This window comes from Haemaphysalis longicornis, unplaced genomic scaffold, assembly GCF_048455015.1.
Source record: "Haemaphysalis longicornis isolate Haplotype H1 unplaced genomic scaffold, Haemaphysalis longicornis Haplotype H1 scaffold_417, whole genome shotgun sequence".
In the NCBI taxonomy this organism is placed as follows: domain Eukaryota; kingdom Metazoa; phylum Arthropoda; class Arachnida; order Ixodida; family Ixodidae; genus Haemaphysalis; species Haemaphysalis longicornis.
This window is the reverse complement of record NW_027526367.1, coordinates 153,891-175,769: the sequence shown is the minus strand read 5'-3', so window position 1 is coordinate 175,769 and position 21,879 is coordinate 153,891. Positions and strand designations below refer to the sequence as shown.

General features: G+C 46.5%; 1 protein-coding gene across 5 annotated transcripts in view; it reads right to left on the bottom strand.

The window, feature by feature from the left end:
* Nucleotides 1–986: 986 nt before the first annotated feature.
* LOC144137608 (uncharacterized) overlaps nucleotides 987–21,879 on the bottom strand; it is a 119,186-nt gene continuing 98,293 nt past the window's right edge. For 4 of the 5 annotated variants that reach the window (XM_077669540.1, XM_077669543.1, XM_077669545.1 and 1 more), the window contains 7 exons: nucleotides 21,263–21,415; nucleotides 19,054–19,173; nucleotides 15,554–15,787; nucleotides 13,524–13,646; nucleotides 10,212–10,286; nucleotides 8,135–8,206; nucleotides 987–7,235 (listed from right to left, as the gene is read on the bottom strand). In XM_077669540.1, coding sequence (XP_077525666.1) covers nucleotides 7,155–7,235; nucleotides 8,135–8,206; nucleotides 10,212–10,286; nucleotides 13,524–13,646; nucleotides 15,554–15,787; nucleotides 19,054–19,173; nucleotides 21,263–21,415 — 858 coding nt within the window. In that variant the 3' untranslated portion in view covers nucleotides 987–7,154. The remainder of the gene's footprint in view (nucleotides 7,236–8,134; nucleotides 8,207–10,211; nucleotides 10,287–13,523; nucleotides 13,647–15,553; nucleotides 15,788–19,053; nucleotides 19,174–21,262; nucleotides 21,416–21,879) is intronic. The other variant, XM_077669544.1, reaches the window with a different exon arrangement.

Here is a 21,879-nt window from a genome sequence, read left to right as displayed (position 1 = left end):
CAAATAAGCTGTACAATTAGGAAAAAAGGAAATGGCCATGCGACCCATTAGCTCACTCCTCGCAACAGAACCTATGATGTCATACCAGCCTGCTCTGCGATTGGTGGAGGCCCGAAAACGCAAACCAGGCAGAACTTATAAGCTCGCTGAATGAGCTATTTGTGCTTAAATTTAGGGCAAATTCTTTTTATATCAGCAAGAATGGTGGGACAAACAGAGGAAGTTACGAAAGCACACGTAAGCAAAGAAGTATAGATGCGTACTGCTGTTGGTCCTGCGCGCACTATGCTTGGTTTAGATGCACAGCACTGCCGGGCTTTGGGGTTGTCTCAGACGACACTGGCCGATTGACGCAAGCGACGGTGTCTTACGTGACCATACTTGTTGGGCGAGCACCATGTTTCGCGAAACTATTTTTTTCTCCATGAACAAAAACAAGTCAAGTTTAAATATGGTCACAAACAAACCGGCTTGCCGCGGTTTGGTGGCGCCATCTAGGTTGACTAACAGTAATCAAGTCTCTGCTCCACACCAAGTTTAGCTGAAAGATCTGTTCTTATGATGTCACTGCAAACGGCGTTCAAACATGTTTTGGCGCGAGAATCAAAATCTTAGCTTCAATCGATTAATTTCACAGTGAGTAAAGCATCGTTTGCTTCCGGACAAGTGCTGGGGGCACTATAGAACACAAAATCTATCGAATAAAACAAACTTGTATTTTGTCTTCACGACCCCTTTAGATGTGCTGCTACTCTGCTGTGTTGCAGCAATGCGCTAAGTGTGAAAACTCTTCCCATTAATCAGTGCGCATGAGGCATTTTATGGTCCCGCATTCACACCAAAAGCAAGCTGTTACCAGCCTGAATCGGTCTCCAGCAGGTCACCCACGTTCCCGCATGCAACTTTAATCGGCCATGTAAAGGCACATTAGAAAAGCACCGTATACAACCTAGGAGCTGGAGGAATGAATTACTAAACACGCAAACCAATGCACAAATCATGACTTTATTCATCTTTAAGTGGAAACAAGATGACTAGCTGGGCCAAATCCTTTTGGCAGCACCCAACAGAGATCACTAGATGGGGAAATACTTAATGCAAAACGGAATCTTTTTTTACAGCAAACACAACCAAGCAACAAGTATCACATCAACAAAAGAATACAAACAAAATATATAAAAAATCTTATAATCAAAATGGCACATGCACATCCTTGTCGAACACACATCTACACAATACATGAGAAAGGCACAATTGGAACATCTGCTGCCTGTCCCCACTGCCTAACAATAAAGTAGAGGCACCATGGAAAAGACGCATCACACAGCGAGAGAAAAAATATTGAGAGACGTTGATGATGAACGATGAAGCAGTGTTCACCTGCCCTTAATGAAGCGGGTTGCGGTGAGTTACGGAAAGGCTCAAGAGGTGCAAAACGATGTGTGGGCACAGATTTGGTCACTGTGAACTATTGTAGCAGACTGTCGAAATGACAGGGGCATCATCGCAGTATAAGTTTTAACTCAAACACATTTTTGAACTGAAGACTCAGAAACTTCGACTTAAAAATTTACATCTGTAGTAGGTGGCAGCCGTTTACGTGTTTACTTCACCCTTTGAGCACGTCCATGTTAATCGTTCGTAAGCCTCTAGTGGCAGCTGTCATCATCACTGGCCATCCGTCTGTCTGAGTGGGTATTTGTGAAATGAAGGTAGGTATGTTGATGCAAAGTAAAATCTGACATCCACCTCAGTGCAGTCGCACGGCTACAAAGGAAAGGTGTACAGCTTTCTCGGATCAGATTTGCCTTCGCAGAAACGGGGATTTCCCCTAAATCTGGTTGATTAGGTATGTTGATGCCGCAGTCAATGGGATCTCTGGAATCGTTCTAGCCACGCCAATAATGCCGACGCCAGATTTTTGTAAAACAGCAGAAGGACTGTTGATTGGGCAAGTTGGAACTGGTTCATGACGGAAACAGCGCACAGACGACGGACTTGGAAAAGAAGGGTTGTATTTGGCGCTTTGCCCATGTCGGCCTTGCGCCATTAAACTTAAACCATCATCATCTGGAAAAGAAGGGAAACAGGACACCTGCTGACTAGCAACTGAATTTTTTACATTGCTGAAAATTAAGCGCGAACTATTAAACACTGACAGGAAAGGAGCACGTCACTGGCGCTTACTAACAACTGAAAGATTTATTTTCACAGAAAACGCACGTGCACACCCTCAGTGCCACCAAAACAAACACGTGTCACTGCTGCACATGCGCATAAGACAAAAAATAATAATAATAATAATAATAATAATAATAAAACAAAAGAAAAGAAAAAATAAGAAACTGGCCATGTATCTGCTCTGTTCACTGCAAATGTCGACAAAAGATGATAGCCTTTCATCAACATCAGCAAAGTAAATGCCTCCTTTCGCTTTCCCGCTCAACTCTCATGCTGTTCCTCTCCCGTCGCACTCCTCCCAAGGTAAACACGCTAGAGGTTTGCTCAAGTCAATTTAAATTTACCGCGTTCCACTGCTCCAGGCCGGGTTCCTCGATGCTAGCGCTGCCATACGGCGGAGACGCGCGTGAATCGAGGCACCCCACTTTAACGTTCATAGAACCACGTTGCCCTTCTCCAAGTGCGTTCCAAGCGGAACGTGGAACCTTTCAAGTGAAACCTTTCGTAACTGTTTCAGTTTGATTTCTTGAATTTTCCGCTAGAAGCTATAGTGGCGCGCAGGTGACGGAGTGAATTTTTTTCTGCAGCAGATGCAGTATTTCATTTAAATCAAGCATCCACAAATTTGTTATAAAGGAATACTGCAAATATCACTTATGTATTGATTTTCTGCCTTATATTTGCGTAATGTCTTGTTCTTGTTTAAATTTGCTGACAAGTATGAACATTGACACCGCACTTGCACGTTTAGATTTGGCCGTGGGTATACAAGACTATTGTGCAGCTTATATTTCGCTTTGGCCAGGTAGCTGAATCACGTTAAAGACAGCCAGACAGACCAAAATTTTCTCGTTCAAGTAGCCCCAGAACGACTATCGTCTTTAATAAACTGTGCTGACCCCCGCACCTACCCTCTTTCCTTAAGAGGTGTTGCCTCCTCAGAAATACTAAGAGAGGGTTGCCTAACACAGCTCGAGCCCCTAACCTGTATGTGCAATGCTTTGGCCAGTTCTTTTGTTGTGCGATCACGGTGCTTGAAAAGTACTTCCGTGTCGTAAAAGCTCGGTTTACAGCCACATTTGGAAAAATGTGTGGCCAGGGTTCCCCTTCATAGAAGAGTGATGCTGCCTAAGGCACACATTAATGCACCGGCCAGTCTGGCCCACATACACATGACCACAGGTCAGAATGAGTGTTGCACAGTAGAGAACGCATTGTGTTATTGATTGTGCAACCACGTGTGGCAGCGCACCCGCCGGTGTCAAGTGTGTTGCTAACCATTGAGCACAAACTGCCCAGCTGATTCTTGGCAGAAAAAACCACCCAAAGGCCAAATCTGTCAGCTGTCTTTTTCAAACAATGTGACAGCGCATGCATATACGGTATGAGAGCCAGTTTTTCACATTTGTCCAAATTAGGCTCACCAAGTGTGCTGCCTTTGAATTGTTTCACACGACACTGACAGATGGGCTGCGACAAAGAAACAGGATAGCCGGCATTTCTCAGCCGAACAACCTGCTCACAGAAGCTGCATTGTGCCAGATGGTGACAAGACTCGCCAATTTTAGGCTCGTGAGCGCAATTCCATTTTCTAGTGTACTGGAGTGGAAAGAACTGAAACTAGGGAGGGGCTGGCTTGACCGGGGGGCATACATCCAGCACGTATGTTGGGCAGAAAAATTTAGGCTTAGGTCAAGATACTTCAAGGTGCTGTCTAAGGGAACCTCACGTGAAACTCAAGCCTCTATGGTAGACTCTGACCTTAAAGACGTCAAGAACACTACGGTTGAAAGATTCTATATCAGTGCTGCTTCCCAGGACCACAAAATTGTCAACATAATGAAAAACTTTAAGTGCAATGCCTTGCAAATTACGGTCCAGGTCACAGTCAACCCTACTCATAAAATTATTGCTCAGGACGGGGGCCACCTTCAACCCTATGCATACTCCAATGAGAAATTCTATGTACAAAAAAGCGTGTATGCATAGGGTCAAAGATGGCCCTTGCCCTCAGCAACAAGAGAACTGGCCGAAGCATTCCACGTACAGATTAGGGGCTCGAGCTGTGTTAGCCAACCCTGTCTCGGTAATTCTGAAAAGGTAGTAACAGCTTTAAAGGAAAGAGGTTAGATGCGGGGTCTTACCCACATATGCGCATGTGCAGCGGTGACACGTGTCTGTTTCGGTGGCTCTGAGGGTGTGTATATGCGTTTCCTGTGAAAATAAACCTTTCAGTTGTTAGTAAGTGCCAGTGTCTTCCTACTTTCTTGTCCGTGTTTTATAGTTTGCGCTTAATTTTCGACAATGTATGTTCACCAACTAGCTCGACTCTCCATTTTACTTCAGGGGCTGAATTCTCGTGCTTTGTCCATTTTGTGTCCGTTTCAAAAGTGCCCGCTTCGAGCAAGCCTCATTGCTAAAAGTGAACACCCGGATGTGACACCATACAAACACGGTGGTGCTATCAGCTGCGGCTTCTCGGAGCAGATGAGTTGGTACAGACGATTTTTCATCGCCTTGTTGGTTCGCTGGCAGAACAATAAACACATAAAAGATAGTTTAAAATAGGTTTGGTCATTTAAAATGTGTTTACAAGAACAGTTGCGCAAAAGCCAACCCAAAGCCCGCCTACAATTGGAAGTATGTCACACTAAAACGGCCGCAAAATGGACGTTTTCATAACGGACAAACACAAGAATACCGCCCCAGTTTATTTCTTGTACTATGATCTCTTTTTCTATGTTGCCTAACCTTGACCTGAATAACCCCGCTGCACTGGCCCCCATCATCGCTCTGTGTGTGTGTGTGCAAGGCGAGGGTCTATGGATGGTGCCTTAGAAAAGAAGACTGTGCCCTCCGGAGTTACAGAGTCTGTCTGGTTTCCTGACCCCTTCGCCATCTCATTCGACAAGGCTGAGCAAGATGGTTCGTGTGGAGAGCGGGCAGCAGGAGCGACCGCCTCCGAGTGATCCGCATGTCTCCCACTTCTGGTAAGCTAAAAGCTGGACTGTTTCGGAAGTGGAATTTGCATGCTGATTGACTCACAGAACTCGTCTGGAATCACACCCGTCCAATTCCCAGACGAAAATTTGAAGTGGGACCACTCGGGAAGTAGAACCACTTGTAAAGTGGAACCAGTTGTAAAGTGGGAACAATTGGGGAAGTGGAACCAACTGTGAATTCGGGATCACTTTGGAAGTGGGCATACTTGGGAAGGGGTACGTTCGCGCCGGCACTTTTGTAACGCCTGAATTCTATCTGGCCAACGATATAGTAGTTAACGATGGAAGAAAAGGTTGCTACTTGCATCACCTCTCTTGGGCTCCGTAGCGACAGCCTGCAGAAAGCCTGCACATACCGGTCAACACCTGGACTTCACTTCTGCACACCCTGTGGGACACACGCACTGTGTCATGGTCTGCACTCTTTGCACATGTGCGACGTCTCTGTTCTTCCACACAGGTGCAGTGGAAAAGACGATAAAAGATGACCTCGCACGAAACGGCTGCCCCATCCAAATGCTAAGCGCTCCGCAACGCAGATCGGCAACCCCCCCCCCAGCACCAAGGGAAGAGCAGAAGTGGGCACCACCATTCGTTACACAGCCGGTGTAAGCAAAACACACTCAAGGATCTTCCACGACTACATTGACAACGACGTCCCCATGTGCAATACGCAAAGCCTTGCGAAATTACGGCGGAAACGCATTGCCATGAAGCGGTGCCTCTCAGAAAGATGGCAGCAAAGATGAAGAGGTGGTGTCCCTGGCAGTTAATTGCTTACTCACTATGCACAAAGGGCAACCAGCATGTGATTTTGTGTCCCTTAATGGTTGCCCTTTTGGCAGCAGAGCGTACGTTTTTACTGATAGTACTTGCCCTCCCTCATTATTTTAAAAACGTATCAAGAAGGTTTGCTTAGTTTTGCACCTTTCACATCAAAGTCACTTAAATGCAAGGCATCCCCAGAACATATGGTAATGCCTCTAAAGGGGGAGTCAATCGCACTTGAAATAAAAATGGTCTTAAGTACAAAAATTTACATTAGGCCTTAACACAGAATGAAGAGCATGTTAGCAGGTAGGTAACCATGCAGTTGCATGAGAAAAAGAACAAGTCTAAGGTCCCGTATTGGAACCCTGTAAAATTGGTCACATACAAGTGGTCACTTGCTTGCCTTTCAAAGTCCTGTGGGTTACGCCACACAGGATTGGACTGCACTACACTGCCTGTTGGACACCCCAAAATTGCAGCCTGCCTCTCAAGCAGCACTGCACGCCTTGCTTTTCCCACAACCAATCAGCAAGCCCAAAAGATGTGCCTAGACTCCAAGGAAATGTGCTTCTGATGCCGCTGTGAACCCACTGTAGAAAATAAAGGTGGAATGGGCGGTTGAGACAAGCGAAGGCAGGGGGCGTGGCACGATCATGAGAAGAAGATCGGCCGCGCTCGCGTGCTCGAGCTGAAGTGTTCCGTGACCACCACGAGAGCCGGACGTCTGGGTCCTGCTTTCCTTGCTTGATCCGCCACACCCACTTCGCACTTTCTAGGCCCCCTCCCCGAACTATTACAATATCACATACACGTGTCCTCAGGCAAATGAGCGCCCACTCTGGCTTAGCAGCCGTCAAACAGAGAAGACACGTTTTAAGTTCTGCAGATCCATCGTTCTTCAGTGAAGGGCTCCTTTTCCTGCCCCCCTTCTTCTTTTGCAAAAGGGTGCCTGGTTGAAGTGCCAGGCGTTGTGCCCCTGCTTTTTCAGCCTGGTACCATTTATCGTGGAACGGTGGGCCTCGTGGAACGAGGCCCACCAGAGCCCTTTTTTCGTGGTGGCCAGTGTGGCCACACAGATCTGTTTCCTGTGCCATGCCTGCATGATTTTGGCCAAACAGAGCCGCAGGGAAAATTGATGCTTCAAGGATTGATGAACACTGCACGGTGCACATTCCTGGGCAGGTCACAAAACTCCAAATATTACACAACCCCCTGGTGCTCCTGTTTAAGGTGGTGTAGCACATCCTCTGGTCTTGCAAACTTGAGGTTGCACGAACGAAGCTGCAAAACAGGGCAGAGCATGTGCACGGTTTGGAATAATTTAACTGCACAAGAATGAAAAGGGCTCACTCTGCTAGAGTAGACGCAGTAAAATCTCATTACTACGAACATGAAATGAATAAATTTTTCAGACAGACAAATTTTTATTAAATCCATGTCAAAATGCACAGACTTTCAATGTGAAAAACTTTCACTAAAAATTTTAGAATACTGAGTACTGCGTCATAACGTAGGTCACCTATTAATCTCCTGATCACCACGACTGAATTCCCGAAGCCTACACCCACCGCCACAATCATCATCAGCAGCAGCTGTGCGCTGGAATAACCCATTTCAATGGGTACATCCTTAGCAGCATTGGTACTACCGTGAGCATTGTCCAGATGAATGCGTACAATGTATACATAAGCCTAATGCCGCCGCAATGATATTATAGCTACCTATCGGCAAGAACTCCGAAGTTATCAGCACTGTGTTAGCGTTAGTTCTTTTCGCTGACAGCAAGTTCTCCCGACCCCCTCTGTTTAAAAAAAAAGAAAGAAAGAAAGAAAGAAAGCAGTGGCAGTTTTTGTTCGAAGCAGATGTTTACATTCTGATGGCGCTGAATGCTGAAAAAGCAAGTGAACTTATGCAGCAAGCGCGATATCACATTTCCAACAACGACTATATTATATTTGAGGATCAGGAATAGATGGTAAAATGACGTCAACAATTTCACCTGGCATAAAATGGTCTACACTCTCATAGCACTTTCTCCAAAAAAAAGGGAAACCAAAAATGGAGAAAAGAAAAACAAGGTACATATCCTTAATTAGATTTACATAGCCTTAATTAATTACAGATACATAGACGCAGATACAGAGGAAAATGATGGTTATTGGGCACCCCCTATAGCTCACCGCACACGGCAGGGCTGCCGACATTTTAAGCTCAACCACCTCCCAGTTCCCATCAGCATTGCCTGTAGCGACCTACAAAAGACACGAATAAAAAGATTAAACAGACTATATCAAGCAAACATCAAACAGACAAACAAAAATTCTGGCATATTTCTTTAGCTATACCTATCCAAATCTACCTATGTATGCAGCTGAAATTTTCAAGTGACAATGCTTCCTTGAGTGAAGACAAAGTCAACATCCTGAACTGCCCCTACTAATAAAGCAGGTTGTATTGGCGACTTTTATTCGTGGCACCTATTCACCAGGTCACATTTGACCGTGGCTTGAATGCTCAGAACTGCATATCTATTAGTAACCCCACACTACAGCTAGGAGATGCCAAAACATACCGCAACTGAGTAAGTGAAGGCCAAAATACCCTTTGATTGCTCATAAACTCGTTTAGGTGAGATGCAGTAGAGACATGCTACAATATAGAGCCCAAACTCCTTAAACCTTGGAAGTGGAGCTTTAAGCTTTTCTTCAGAAACCTCAGTCGATCATGGTCCGAATGAGGCTCGGCACACCTGAGGGCCATCAACTGCTTCTCTGCTTTTTTCTTTTTTTTTTTGTTTGGGATGAAAAAACTGAACTGGGTGTGTGCCTTTTTACCTTTGCTAAAAACCTTTCACATTCTCTGCTACTGTAAAGGAATGTCAAGACAGCCAATGCAGTTTCTCAAATTTCGGCATGCTCAATTAACAAATGACCTTCAGACTGGCGATCAATGACGACGAAGCAAGCAGTCGCCTGACGTCCCCATTAGGTAAGCGACGGCCTGATATCAGACCTGACATTAATATTTGAAAACTAAACTCGTCAACTGGTAGCAGCAGCGTGACGTACAATGAGTGTGACATAGCTGGGATTTCCACTAGGCTAGCACAATGTTAAGGTTACCCAACATTAAGGCTGCCTGTACTATGCAGCATGTTTAAGGGGGCAGACAGCTCTTTGGGGGCGAAAAACGGTCAAAAAATCGTTTTCTGAAAAATGGCACTTTTGGCATTCACGCCCATTTTTCTATCCGTCTGCAAATTTTCCCATCAAAAGGAACCATATTTTATTGTAATGAGCATTTTAAAGTGCACTCTACAACTCAGTTTCCGCAGAATTCGATGGTAAAACGGCACTTTTTCTTGCACGTGAAGCTAGCGTTTTGCCCTCGAATATCTTGGCACCCAGAGCAGGTACAACTGTAATTTTTTTTTTGCTTCTGATACCAAAATGTGTGGAGAATACAATGTTGGAAACAAATTTTTCAAGTTGAGGCTCTGGAAAATCATTATTGTGTTCAACTGACACCACCTGTGAGCCATTTCTGGCAGAGCGCGGGAGGAGTGAAGTTCAGTGTGCTGTAAAACGGCCAAAAATAGCTAAACCAAAAAGTTTGTTCTTCGAACGCTGTATTCTTTAGTGATTTGTCTGCCTAGCCACGTGGTAATCACCATTCTGTATGGAGTGGTTATTTTGTAATTGTGAACCAAAATAACCAGAAAACCCAGGTGGAAACCAGAATACCCGGTTTTGCGTTTTAGGCCCAAACTTCAAACTGTCATAACTTCTGCTACGGACCAGATAGAATGATAACGTTAGTCTTATTGCAGTCCTTGATTTGTGCACAGTTCACTGGAACCTTGTTCAGCTGCATCCTTCCAGCAGTTTTTGCACAAACGCTGTCAAAAAATCTGATATAAAAATCCAAATAAATTTGAATTTTGTCATTTTGCACAAAACCAAATTTTATATCTACAATCAGAATGAGAAACTACGTATGCCCCACAATTTTCATCATCATAACTGTAAAAATAAACTTTTTGGGGTTAAGACCAGTGTGCCCCCTTAAAGACGAGCCACCAGTTTGTGGCAACGTACGCCTGTCATGTCCTGTGGACTGCTTTGCATCTAGAATTAGTGACCAAATTTCCGCCTCAGGTGGTCTTGCAGAGCAAACTTTCATCATGCTAAGAACATCGCCTACTACCTAGTTACCACAAGACATTCAAAGCTGCACGCCCTCCTCCCACATACTTACCAGATTGCCACTGACGTCCATACAAGTGATATTGTTCTTCCCGGCGCCATAGCAGACCAGATTGCAATGAAGTTCCTTCAAAAAAAAAAAAAAGAGAGAAAACTGAAAAACAGAGCTACTTCATTCCCTTTAAAACGGTCATTCCACGCCAAACGTCCCAGACAGTGTGCTTAACCATCTCCGATTACGCTATAAAAAAATCTTGTTCGATCACGTCGCTACACTATTCGTTGTCTTAAACCAATCCTTTGAGGAAAACAATACTGTCTCTTTCTCACAGCACTTCTTTTGAAAATCATGGCTGTGACCAAAACCTAGGTTACGAGAAAACATCTGCAAAAATAAAGCATTATACAGAGCGTGCTAATTCCAGTAGATAGAAAAAGCTCCGCGCTTCCTTTCTACAACGCATTCACAGCCGCTGGTGGGTCTCAAAGTCCGCTGCCATTGCAGGGGCACTTGGTTGGTATTGTCGCACGGCGATCGACTTCCCCCTCTCTTTCCCAAGGGCCAGCTCAGCACTGCGTAGGGACGAGCAACCCTTTTTGAATTCCTGCCTGAGTTGAAGGCGCCAGCGACTGTGGCAGTGATAAAACACTGCCACGCAGCGGCCGTTAGGTGGTTAACCTAGCACCACACTGGCCTACTCAGGCAGAAACTGAACCCTCTCTCGCCGAGATGCATAACCCGCGCCTTCCACAGGTGACGGTTTGAAGAAACCTATCTGGGACATCCTAAGGCATGCCATGGTTCTTTTACTGTCCGGTCCCACTTCCTTAGCGTCAGAAAGCCCGCAAGCCCTTTCGGCTGCAGGCTCGTGCGTGGGTGGCTCCTCTGTCCGGCTGCATACATACAGGCTGCACCAACCCTTGAGGATTGCGGCGTGCAGGACGCGCCTGCAAGCAGATGAACTTTGTCTCTGCTGTGAGCCCATCGACCAGCCCGGCAATGCACGCACAGTTCTGCACGCAACTTCCTGGACTTTGCCCCGGCTGCTGAGCCCTGTGGTCAGTGCAGTGACAATGCGCTCAACTGTGCGTTGCACCCGCTTCACCTTTTCTCACCTAAGGGAAGCGTGTAACTGTAAACGGGGAAAGGGGTGGGGTGGCATTATAAAAGAAAAAAATAGACGCTAAAACGTCGTTAGCGATGTACAGGGCAGAGAAATTGGTCTTCAGAAAGGAAAATTTCGACGAAAATTCCCGGGGCAGTGCTTTGCTTTTCTGAGGCTAGAGCAGGTTGCTTGCGAACTATGAGCTTTGTGGGGAAGTATTCACAAAATGATGGGGTGTGCGTGGCCTGCGGAAAAGAAACAGAAACTATGCGGCACATAGTGTTAGAGTGTGAGGGCATCCATCCGAATCTACATGAGGGAAATATTCGGCTTCCAGAAGCCCTGGGATTTAAGGGTAGCACAGAGGAAGTTAACTTAAGGCTGTCGAGGCGATGAAAAGAAGATTAGAATGCTGGTGGACGAAAAGCAGAGAGGGGAACATTGCCTAGGACAGTTACCACCTGTAACAGGAAAAAAAAAAGTATTTTGTACCTAATAAGTTTTTTTGTGCCTGCCCTAAGAGCAGCGCTAGTATTAAACGAAGAGTACAAAGCATAGGTATATTAGTTTTTCTTTGGTAACATGACACGTCATCATCCCGCTACAAAGAGGATACCAATAGCAATCATCGATCATCATCATCACCATCAATAAACGTCTCTTTTTTGTACCCTGGGCAGATTCTTTTGTTGCCCCTGCTCCACTTCCCCAAAAGAGGCAATGGTGAATTTGCACAGTGGCGTTTCAGTCTAGTAAGCATTCTTAGCTGGCTAGAATCCATGGCTACGCATGTGAACGCTATCTTTGGTAAGGCTTGGGCTATACATACTGTAGAGACCACAGTGTGCACCGCATGCATTCTTCAACTTATTGCTGAATAGGAGACAAAAGGTCCACTGAGAACAAAGAAAGCAGTTAAAGGCCACGGCCACAGTGCTTTCGCCGTTGCCAAAATCCTTCTCGCACCAGAGCCTAGAAGCGGTGCAAAGAGATCCCGCGTTTTAGATGCAAGCATCTCTTGCTCTCGGCTCCGTCATTCGTCCATCCACGGGCCGAGGAAGACACCGGCAACACTGCCCCTCCAGGAGCCCTTTAAGGGGAAGTGTGCTCGTCTCGTGCCGGCCCAGGAAGACACCGGCAACACTGTCGCTTCAGCATCTCATGGTCGGGGCTATGTCCCTCCCTTGTCGTTGTTGCGCAGTCCACACCCCCACTGCGCATGCTCGACTCATCTCGGCCCGGCCCAGGAAGATACCGGTATCACTGTCGCTCCAGGAGTCATTAAAGGGTAAGACACCACCGGGCGTTCAGCAAGCCAAGCATGCGCAGTGGGGGTGTGGACGGCGCAACAACGACAAGGGAGGGACATAGCCCCGTCGCATCCAATAAAATCACACCATCTTCCCGTAGGGGAACCCTGAGTAGTATGCGAAACAGCCATGGGCTCAACGCAATTTCCCATTTCGTAGTTCCGGTAAATGAAAAGTGTGGTAGTTACCATGGAAAACAAACTAAATATAACGGTAGCTACGTACCTCAACCTAATGGAAACGACGAACTGAAAACTAATGGGCACTTGAATCTACCCCATGGCTGCTTCGCATACTACTCAGGGTTCCCCTACGGGAAGATGGTGAAATTTTTTTCTTCTTTACAGTTTGCTGCACCCAGAACGTACAAAGCTTCAGGTAGCTGGGTACAATACGAAGCAAATCTTTTCTCAGGGCGGAAAATTGAATTGATGGCCACCAATGACTTAGCAAACCAGTGAAGCCTTCGTCTCCCAGCTCATGGTGCAACAGCCTAACCAGTGTCGTATGTAGTGTGCATAGAGTGCGCAACTAAGCATGATTGTTGATTTTCTTGGTGCAAAGTGGGGCAGCAGCACCCTTATAATTACACGTCCTTCGGACATTAGGAAATGTATACCACATGTACAGCCGTTGCTGGATGTCCACTGTACATCCGAAAATGGACGTACAGTGGCCATCCAAACTTGGCATTGGATGTTCAGATGTTTTTCGGACGTTCCACGGACATCCGTGATTGCTTTGGGTATACCTTATGTCCACATTTTTTAAATTTTGTTCCCTTCACCCCCCTTACAAGGAACCCTGAATGCGTTGCCTCTTCCCTGCCGTTGCCCTAGTGTGTTCTGCAATAACGATGACATTTTTCTAACAAAATACTATTTCTGCGAACCAGCGCAATTTTGTGCTTTTAATGAAGGAAGGGCTGCAAAGTAACTGCCAACTCACCTCACCCTTGATGCAGTAGGCACATATCTTGCCGTCATGAGAGCAATGGATGATAAAGTTGCGGTAAAAGTGAATTCCCACTGCTCTGCCCTTGCACGCATAGAAGCCCTGCACAATGCCATTCTGGTGAGCAGAAAGGAGGAAAAAATATCTCAATCGCCACATTTTTACTGCATCCAGACATCTTGTGTGAGCGCTTCCACTCTGGCCAGGAAAGAGAAGGCCCAGGTTGACAAAACGATCCAGACTATCACTCGAACGCTGAACAAGCGCTACTTGTACAAAACTGTGCCACTGAGGAGGCTAAGATGGCAACTATGCACTTCCGGCCACAAATTCAAGTCGGGTTCAGATGCAACAGTCTTTGTGAGAAAAAATAGAACGGCAATGGTTAAAGGGGCCATGCAGACAAAACATGTTTAGTTCACTTGAAAGATTGCCTCGTAAGGGCAACACTGACACCACTTTTAACGTAAACTTCACTCAAATAGACTACCGTATTTATTCAATTATAAGGTGGTCACAAGCGTGCAGTTTGGAGTAAAAAGATCGCCAGATAAACATATATACTGAGCTTCGAATATCAGGTGGGGCATTACTTTCAGACTATGGATTTTGAAAAAAACCTCGCATTATATTTGAATAAATACGGTATATATTTATGAAAAAAGAGAATGGCCATGCGACCCACTAGCTCATTTCCCACAACTGAACCTATAAAGTCGATCATTACCCAGCTGTGCGATTGGCCGAGGCAGGCAAAAGCAAATTAAGCAGGGCTTATAATCTTGCCGAACAAGCTATTTGCACTTAAATGTAACGCACATTCATTTTCCAGCAGTAAGAATGGTGGGGTAAACAATGAAAGTTACGAAAATACGCGTAAACATTGAAGTACCGATGCATACTGCTGTTGGCACTGGGTGCACTATGCTCATTTTAGCTGCACAGCAGTCTGCCGCTTTGGAGTTGTCTTACACGACACTGGGCGCTCGGACGTATCTCGTGGCTCAATTGGGGCTCTGCGGCACAGGACGGTGCTGATAAACGATTTTGGCGCAATAGGGGCGGTTCAGCACAGGATGGCGCAAATGGCGCAGCTGTCCCACCCCTGTAAAATGTCAGTGGCCCCTGCGAGACCACGGCGCCCTCTGTCAGTGGGTCCGGGAACCTGCTTTTACCCCCCATGATGCACAACATGTAGAAGACGGCCGAAAAGGCTCGACCTACAACAGCTCTGTTGTTGAAGTGATGTTACTTCTTCAAAGGGGTGGTTAATACTCTCTGCATGGTGGGAAGGGTATTTAAGGCGCAAATCTTTCCATTCAAAATTTGTCATCGCAACCACAGCCATCCCAATTCTCCCCATAGCCCCCGCAGCAGCTCATTAATCCGACCCTAATACAATCACCAATATTCACACCCATTCGAAAGAAGCATGCATTCTTTTGGGCCAAAACACCGGCCACACAATCGTGATAGCGCTTTTTTCTGCCACCAAAGGACCAGCCAGGGTGTACTGGATCCCTGGGCACACTGGGATGTCGTGGAATGAAGGAGCCGACCTGCTTGCCCACGAAACACTTCTCCAGGCACCCGACATCAGTGGCCTGGTCCACAACCCTAACCCGCCTACCCTCACACTCGAGGCCTATTTATCCTAAAAGAGGCTTCTGCCATCACCTCATCCCAGACTGAGCTGGCAGGAACAAGTAACCTTCAGACAAGCGCAGACAAACACGCTGCTCACAACACCTCTCGAGAAACCATAAAGACACACCCCCTTGAACCTGTGCACGCTGTGAGGCACCTCAAGATCAAACCCACATTTTGTGAGACTGCCCAAACATCCAGCCAATTGGGGCATCCCCCACTAGAGAGTGGCTGACTACCGCAACCAAGTTGGAGGAGCACAGGAGCCTGGCGGGCTTCATCATGAAGGCCACCACGAGCTGCCTGGAATGCGGCGGCTTTTAGCCTCGCCGCCGCCCCCTTTTCGTTTTTGATGGGAATAAAGTATTCTCTCTCACCTCAAGTTTGCACAGCCTCTCATCAAGTGTGGTCACGTAGATGCCTCGTTTATTGATGCCGATGCAGGTTGGCACAAACTGGTACCCATCAAGCCTCCAGAGTAGAGCACCGCTGTTGGTGTAGACTGCGACGTCGCCCCGATCGGAGACAGCACACACCAGCTTCTGCTGCCGCTCAGCCTTGATGCACGCAACTCCTTCCTTGAAGCATTGGTAACTGTTCTTCTTTCTGGACTGCACACAGAAACCAGGGAGGCACAACTTCGAGCGTCCCAATGAAGGGGGCAAGCACTCGTGCACTGACACGCAGCACCAGGCAACACACTTTAGCACCGTCAGCGATACTTCCCTCACCTTCACCATTGGTGAGAGGCAAGCCCTGTGGTGCTGTTAATACGAGGGGGGACACTGCTCTTAAAACAGCTTCCGTTAATTTCTAAGCAAACTGTGTGAAACTTGGCAGTCTTGCTGCTTTTTCCCCACTGATCTGAGATATGCCACTATTTTTTAATCAGTCAATTAGTTACCAAGATAATTAGAGATAATTAGCCTTTTAGGCAAATTTTAGCCAGATAATTAGCCAAATAATTAGCCACAGCAGACGGTGTGAGCTCATGCTCAATCGTGCTGGCCCCGCCCGAAATAGAATTCATAAGAGCAGTTCATAGCAAGAAGGCTTGGTAAACAAAAGCGTCAAGTGCAGATTGCGCTGTAGCTCAGTCATAAAAACAAAGATATAGAGTCACTGAACAGATTACCATGTTTAGCGCCCGTTTTTATCAAAACATGTGCTTTCATTTCCCCCTCCCCACCTTTCCAGTTGTACTTTGTAACCCTTTGTAGATGTTTTGATGCCCAAGCAAAAATGTTCTTTACTTCTTAAAAATCAGTTAGCTTGCGCTCATGCTGGCCACGTCGTTCGTTTGTTTTCCTTAAAAAAAATTTCGCCATCTTCCCGTAGGGGAACCCTGAGTAGTATGCGAAGCAGCCATGGGGTCAACTAAAGTTCCCATTAGCTCAGCTGTGCGAGCCCTCGTTGCATCAGTAGCAGCTTCTTGGCGGCGTTGACGTTTCCTTTCAGCTTCACGAGCCTGAAGTTCGGGATCGGCCTGTCACCGCTGCCGTTCCGTGGCAACGGCTCGAGCCCTCTTATCCACGGCGCTGTCCGCGGCACTGACACTGGCGTTGACGCTGACTCATTGCGGCATTGTGGGAGGAGAATGAGGGGAGCGAAATGAGTCACTCATAACGCGGAGCTACAGTGGCGCCCCCAGTGGAGTATGCAGCGGCTACCGCAGGTGTTGCAATTCGTTGCGCAATTCCGGAAAGGAGAGGAGCTTCGGAGAGGAGGGGGAAAATGCCGGAGAGGAGAGGAGCGTCAGAGAGGAGAGGAGGAATGCCTCGCATACTACTCAGGGTTGCCCTACGGGAAGATGACGACGGTGGTTGAACGCGAAGCTATCTCGTGATGAATTCTTTGGTTGGCCAATACCTAGGGGCATCCTGTCACAATCATCATCAGCAGTGCCTGGCCAGGCATGCGCAGTGGGGGTGTGGACGCCGCATGGTGGAGGGAGGGACATAGCCCCGACTATAAGATGCTGCGCATCTAAAAGTGTGTCCTTAGTAACCTCAAGCGCAGTTGACAAACTAAAAATGTAACCTGCTGCAGCTTACTAAAATGCAGTTTCAACAATTTACTTTGGAAGGGTAATAAAACTACTGTTGCTTCTTGTATCTTTTTAATACCACACACATACTTGATATTTGATTCGATATGTGAACAGTATTTTGTCTTACCCGTATTTGATTCGTATTTGAAAATTTCTGTATTCGCACGCCCTTAATGCATTGAATCAGGAACTCAATATGAGTCTGGATAAGACATGTCGGAAAAAAGAGTCTCAGAGACACGTCCTAATTTTCAAACTCTGTTTGCCCACTACTTTAAAGTTGACGCACCCCACTTGGAAACACTCCCCTTCCCAAGCATTGGCTGCAAGGCAGTCCGGAGCCACCCGCCGCGGTGGCTCAGTGGCTAAGGCGTTGCGCTGCTGAGCACAAGGTTGCAGGTTCGATTCCCGGCCGCGGCGGCCGCTTTTCTGATGGAGGCAAAAAGCAAAAACGCCCGTGTGTACGAGATTTCGGCGCACGTTAAAGATCCCCAGGTGGTCAAAATTAATCCGGAGCCCTCCACTACGGCGCGCCTCATCGCCTGCGCTGCGTCGGTGCGTTAAACCGTGCAATCAGAAATTATCTCTCACACCTGAAATCACCCCCCAGACAATTCTGTCCTCGACAGTATATTTTAAGCATGCAATTACAACATGCATTGATGAATATTGCACTCATCGATAAAAATACTATGCACATATTTGACTTAAACATTTCTCACACAGTTCGCTCCTTTTGCACCACTCAATTACAAGCTACATGGCATGTGTGATGCAGCTGATTTTCAAACTTGTTTGCTTCTGAGTCATATATTCATCCACTTATTAACTCGTGTAGTTTACATATGTTCATATGTAAACTCATATGCTCGAAAAAAAACTTTTTTTTTAGCACGAAAGTGTCTTATGCCAGGGTCCACTAAGATATAACTGATGCCATATCCGTCACGGAAATGACATCGCCAGAAAACTTCACACAGCGGTGCCGGGATTCAAGCCAGGAACTCTTTCGCCGCAACGGGAGGCACGAAATGCGCTCCCGACTGCGCTATGAACAGACGCGTGAATAGCACGACAAACGCGCCTTATAGCCTTCCTTTGAGATGGTGCTGCCATCTAGGAGAGGCGAAGCAACTGGTGCATCATGATGCTAATGAGCGCTGACAGTTGGCGCCTCGATGCCAGCGCCTACGTGTACGTAGGCGGAGGAGCCGACTTGCGAATATCACGCTCGTGGCGTGACACGGTCCGCTGCTCCTTTCGCAGCAGCGGATTGTGTGTTCACCGAACAATTCGCTGACAACCCGTTTGGTTTCGTTCGCACGGACGGTTTGCGAGCGCCTGTGGTTTCAGTCGGATTTACGCAATGCTCCGACGCGTGCAATCCAGTGTCTAACGTTGATGCGTCTAATGGCGCCATACCGACGAAATATAAATAGCGACGTGCAAGTTCATATAGATGCACAAAAAACATTCAACTGCCCCTGTGAAGGCACATTTCACTTTTGTGTTTTACCGGTTCCTATGTTCCCACAGGACAACTCTGGCTACAAAACTTTGGACACGGGTGAAAACCATGCCAAATTTACATTATCATTGGAAAAAAAGGGCAGTAAGATCCAATGCCAGTAGGAAGTCTCAAACGTGTGACTCTTATCTGACACTGCATCTCCTGCTAACATTGGTCCTTGAACATTTAAATTCCCTTCCAAATACTATTCCACTGGGTGAAAAGAGCAGAGACATTCCCGGAAATGCTTTCCATTCATGCCAGCTGCCATTACAGGAATTTCCGCAGCCCTTGCAAATGCTCAAGGCCAGAGGTACCGTGATGTCGAACGCAGCAATTTCGCCAGTCTCCAGACCAACGTAGATGCACGCCCCAGCCAGGGCTGAGCACCTGATCTCTCCTCCAATTGGATAGCTGCCCGTGTGGTCGCCACCAGTCTGCAAAAATGGGAGAGCCCTGGGAAATTAGGGACGCAGGGCAGATACCATTTTTTGTTCTTTGCACAAGCAATGTACAGCCACAATCAAAAGTTTACGGACCAGGGAAATGGCAATTTTAGACTATTTCTCTTCCTATAGCAGCCCAACAAACTGTCGAATGCATGAGATGTCATATAAGTACTGAACTAATGAAAACTACCGCACCTAGTACTCTGGGCTGCCGTGCGGCAGAGAAATAACTCAAAATTGCTGCTTTCGTGGTCCGTAAACGTCTGCTCTTGGGTGTACATATCTTGTACGTTCCACCATCCTGCACCTGCATTTTATTGTACAAAATTTCGTAAGATATAGTTTGAGTGCTTCAATGCAGTCAGTGACTACCAGAGCAGTTAGCCCTGTGCACACACCCTTTGTTGCAGGCTGGTTATAGCAATGGTAGTTCCAGCCATCAACATAATAAATCTGCGGGCAGTGCCCGGCAGCAAATACCTGCAATTGCCCCCGGCCCTGTTTATGATAACCAAAAAGTCTTTAAGGGGGCACATGGGTCTTCAGGACTGAAAAATTGACCAAAAAAGCACTTTTTTAGGTATCACTTTTCTCTTGATTTGCAGTTTTTCCTCTGGAACTTCTGTACTTTGAACAGTACCAGGTACTTATAAAAACCCAGATTTTAACAAAAAAATAACAATTTTTCAATATTTTCTCACTTTTTCACTATCAGTGGTATTGCAGTGATAGTAAATTTTCGAGAGGTACATCCCAGCATGTAGTGCAGCTAGGAAGGTCATTTCTTTTGCACTGTGAAGCTGAATGTTTAAACCATGCAATAAGGGAAGCAGATTTTGGATTTTGTGTTTCTATGGTTGTTTAGTTAGCATTATTCTTAGTTGGCTAGCAGGAGTACTTCGAACTTAGAAATAAGAATCGATGTAAACTTTGTGGGAATGCTGAATTATTCCCGCATTCCTCCAAGGAGGTCCCGCTCTCACGATGGGTGTCGCGGCGCGCATGAGCGGCGGTAGGCGAGACACGGCTGTTTCGTTTTCCCGTGCGCCGCGTAGCCCGTGGGGCGCGCTGCTGTCCGTCGAGGGAGCGGAGGAAGTGGGGGGTGGTGTCGTCTTCTGTTTTCCGCCAAAAAACCCGAGGGGACGCTCTCTCGGGTCCTGACCACCGAAAGAGACAGACGTAGGTCACCCCCGCTCCGTCGACCAGGGTCCCTTTGTTCTCTGTTGGAGCGCCCCCAGTTCGGGTAAGCCTGACCGACCTTTTCTATTTTTTATGTTAGCATAATAAGATAAGCCAGTGTGTTTTTGTACATTTTAGTTATTTAATAAATGTGTTTGATAGAGTTCAGGTCTCTGTTTTCGCCCGAACCCGCCGTGGCCGCTGTTCAGCGCGCCGCGGGTTGGGATCGCTACGTTTCTCGCGCAGGAGCCGCTACGCGAAGCCCGCTTGCCAGGCTGAGCGAGTAAGGCGACCCCATAACTTCTATGTGATTGCAAAAAAAAAAAAAAAAAACCTGCTTTCCACATTTCATTCTCTACAAGTTCTGGTATCTATTCATGCCTTGCTGGCAATTTTTTGTTGAATAGTTTTTACCTATTGTTCTCAAAAACAATCAAGGAAGATATTTAATTAACTCGGAAACTAATTGCCTCACATCAAAACTAATTGGATATTTGAAATCAGCTAAGAAAACTGAACAAGCCCACGAAGTTTCATTAAAATTGGTTGGAAAGCAAAAAAAAAAAAAGTTGAACGACCATTTTACGTGGCCCCAGCTCCTTGCTGTGCTTCCACTTGTCTGCCATATGCCATCTGTCCACAATTTGTTTCTCCAGTGCTCACTCATGTGCGTGTGCGAATGGTGAATTTTAGTTTTGAAGCGAATACGAAACACAATCATTTTGTTCAAATAATTGCCAATTGAAGCCTTCAAACCGAAGTAAATATTTAGCGATTACCAATAAGAAAACTGAAATCTACAATTTCTCAACCATTCCTCAGTAACCAGAGCCTGTAGAAAAATAAAAAGGAGAAAAATAAAAAAATAAAATAAAAAGGAGAAAAAGAGAAGCCTTACGTCGTCGGGGTCGTAGCGTAGCAGCTCGCCTTTCAGTGAAGCAACGAAGACGTCTTTGGGTTTCGCCTTCACCATGTACACCTCCAGAGATATCAGCGTCCTTCCTCCGCCCTTGTACTCGACAGCGGGCTCACTGGAGACCTGTGTGCGAGACTGAAGTAAAAAGAAAGAAAATTGAGAGTAGGTATGAGGTGGCTTTCTGATGTGCCCTGATTTGCCGCAACCCAATTTTAGCACGCAAAAGCTGCAAATGCCGCAAGGCAAAGTAGCTAGCATGGTTTGCTGCCCCTCACTGGGTCGTAGGTTTAGTTTTTGCCCATGAATGCAACACTTCTGGCAACACGAGGGAAAAAAAGAAGCTCTGTACAAGATTCCTAAAGGGACCCTGCAACACTTCTTTCAACTTTTTTTTGAAATCTTAAATGACCCAACACACCCTTAAATTACGGGGTCGCAAAGTACCTCAGCCAGAAATTACTGCTCTCATGCCCATCAAGTGACTTGGAAACTCGCTCAAGAGATTTTTCTCTCTTTCCCGGTCTTGACGGTCTTCGACGGCCCAAATTACGTCATTGAGGTGCGACTGTTGGCTGGTTTTCGTTCAGCTGCTGCAATGA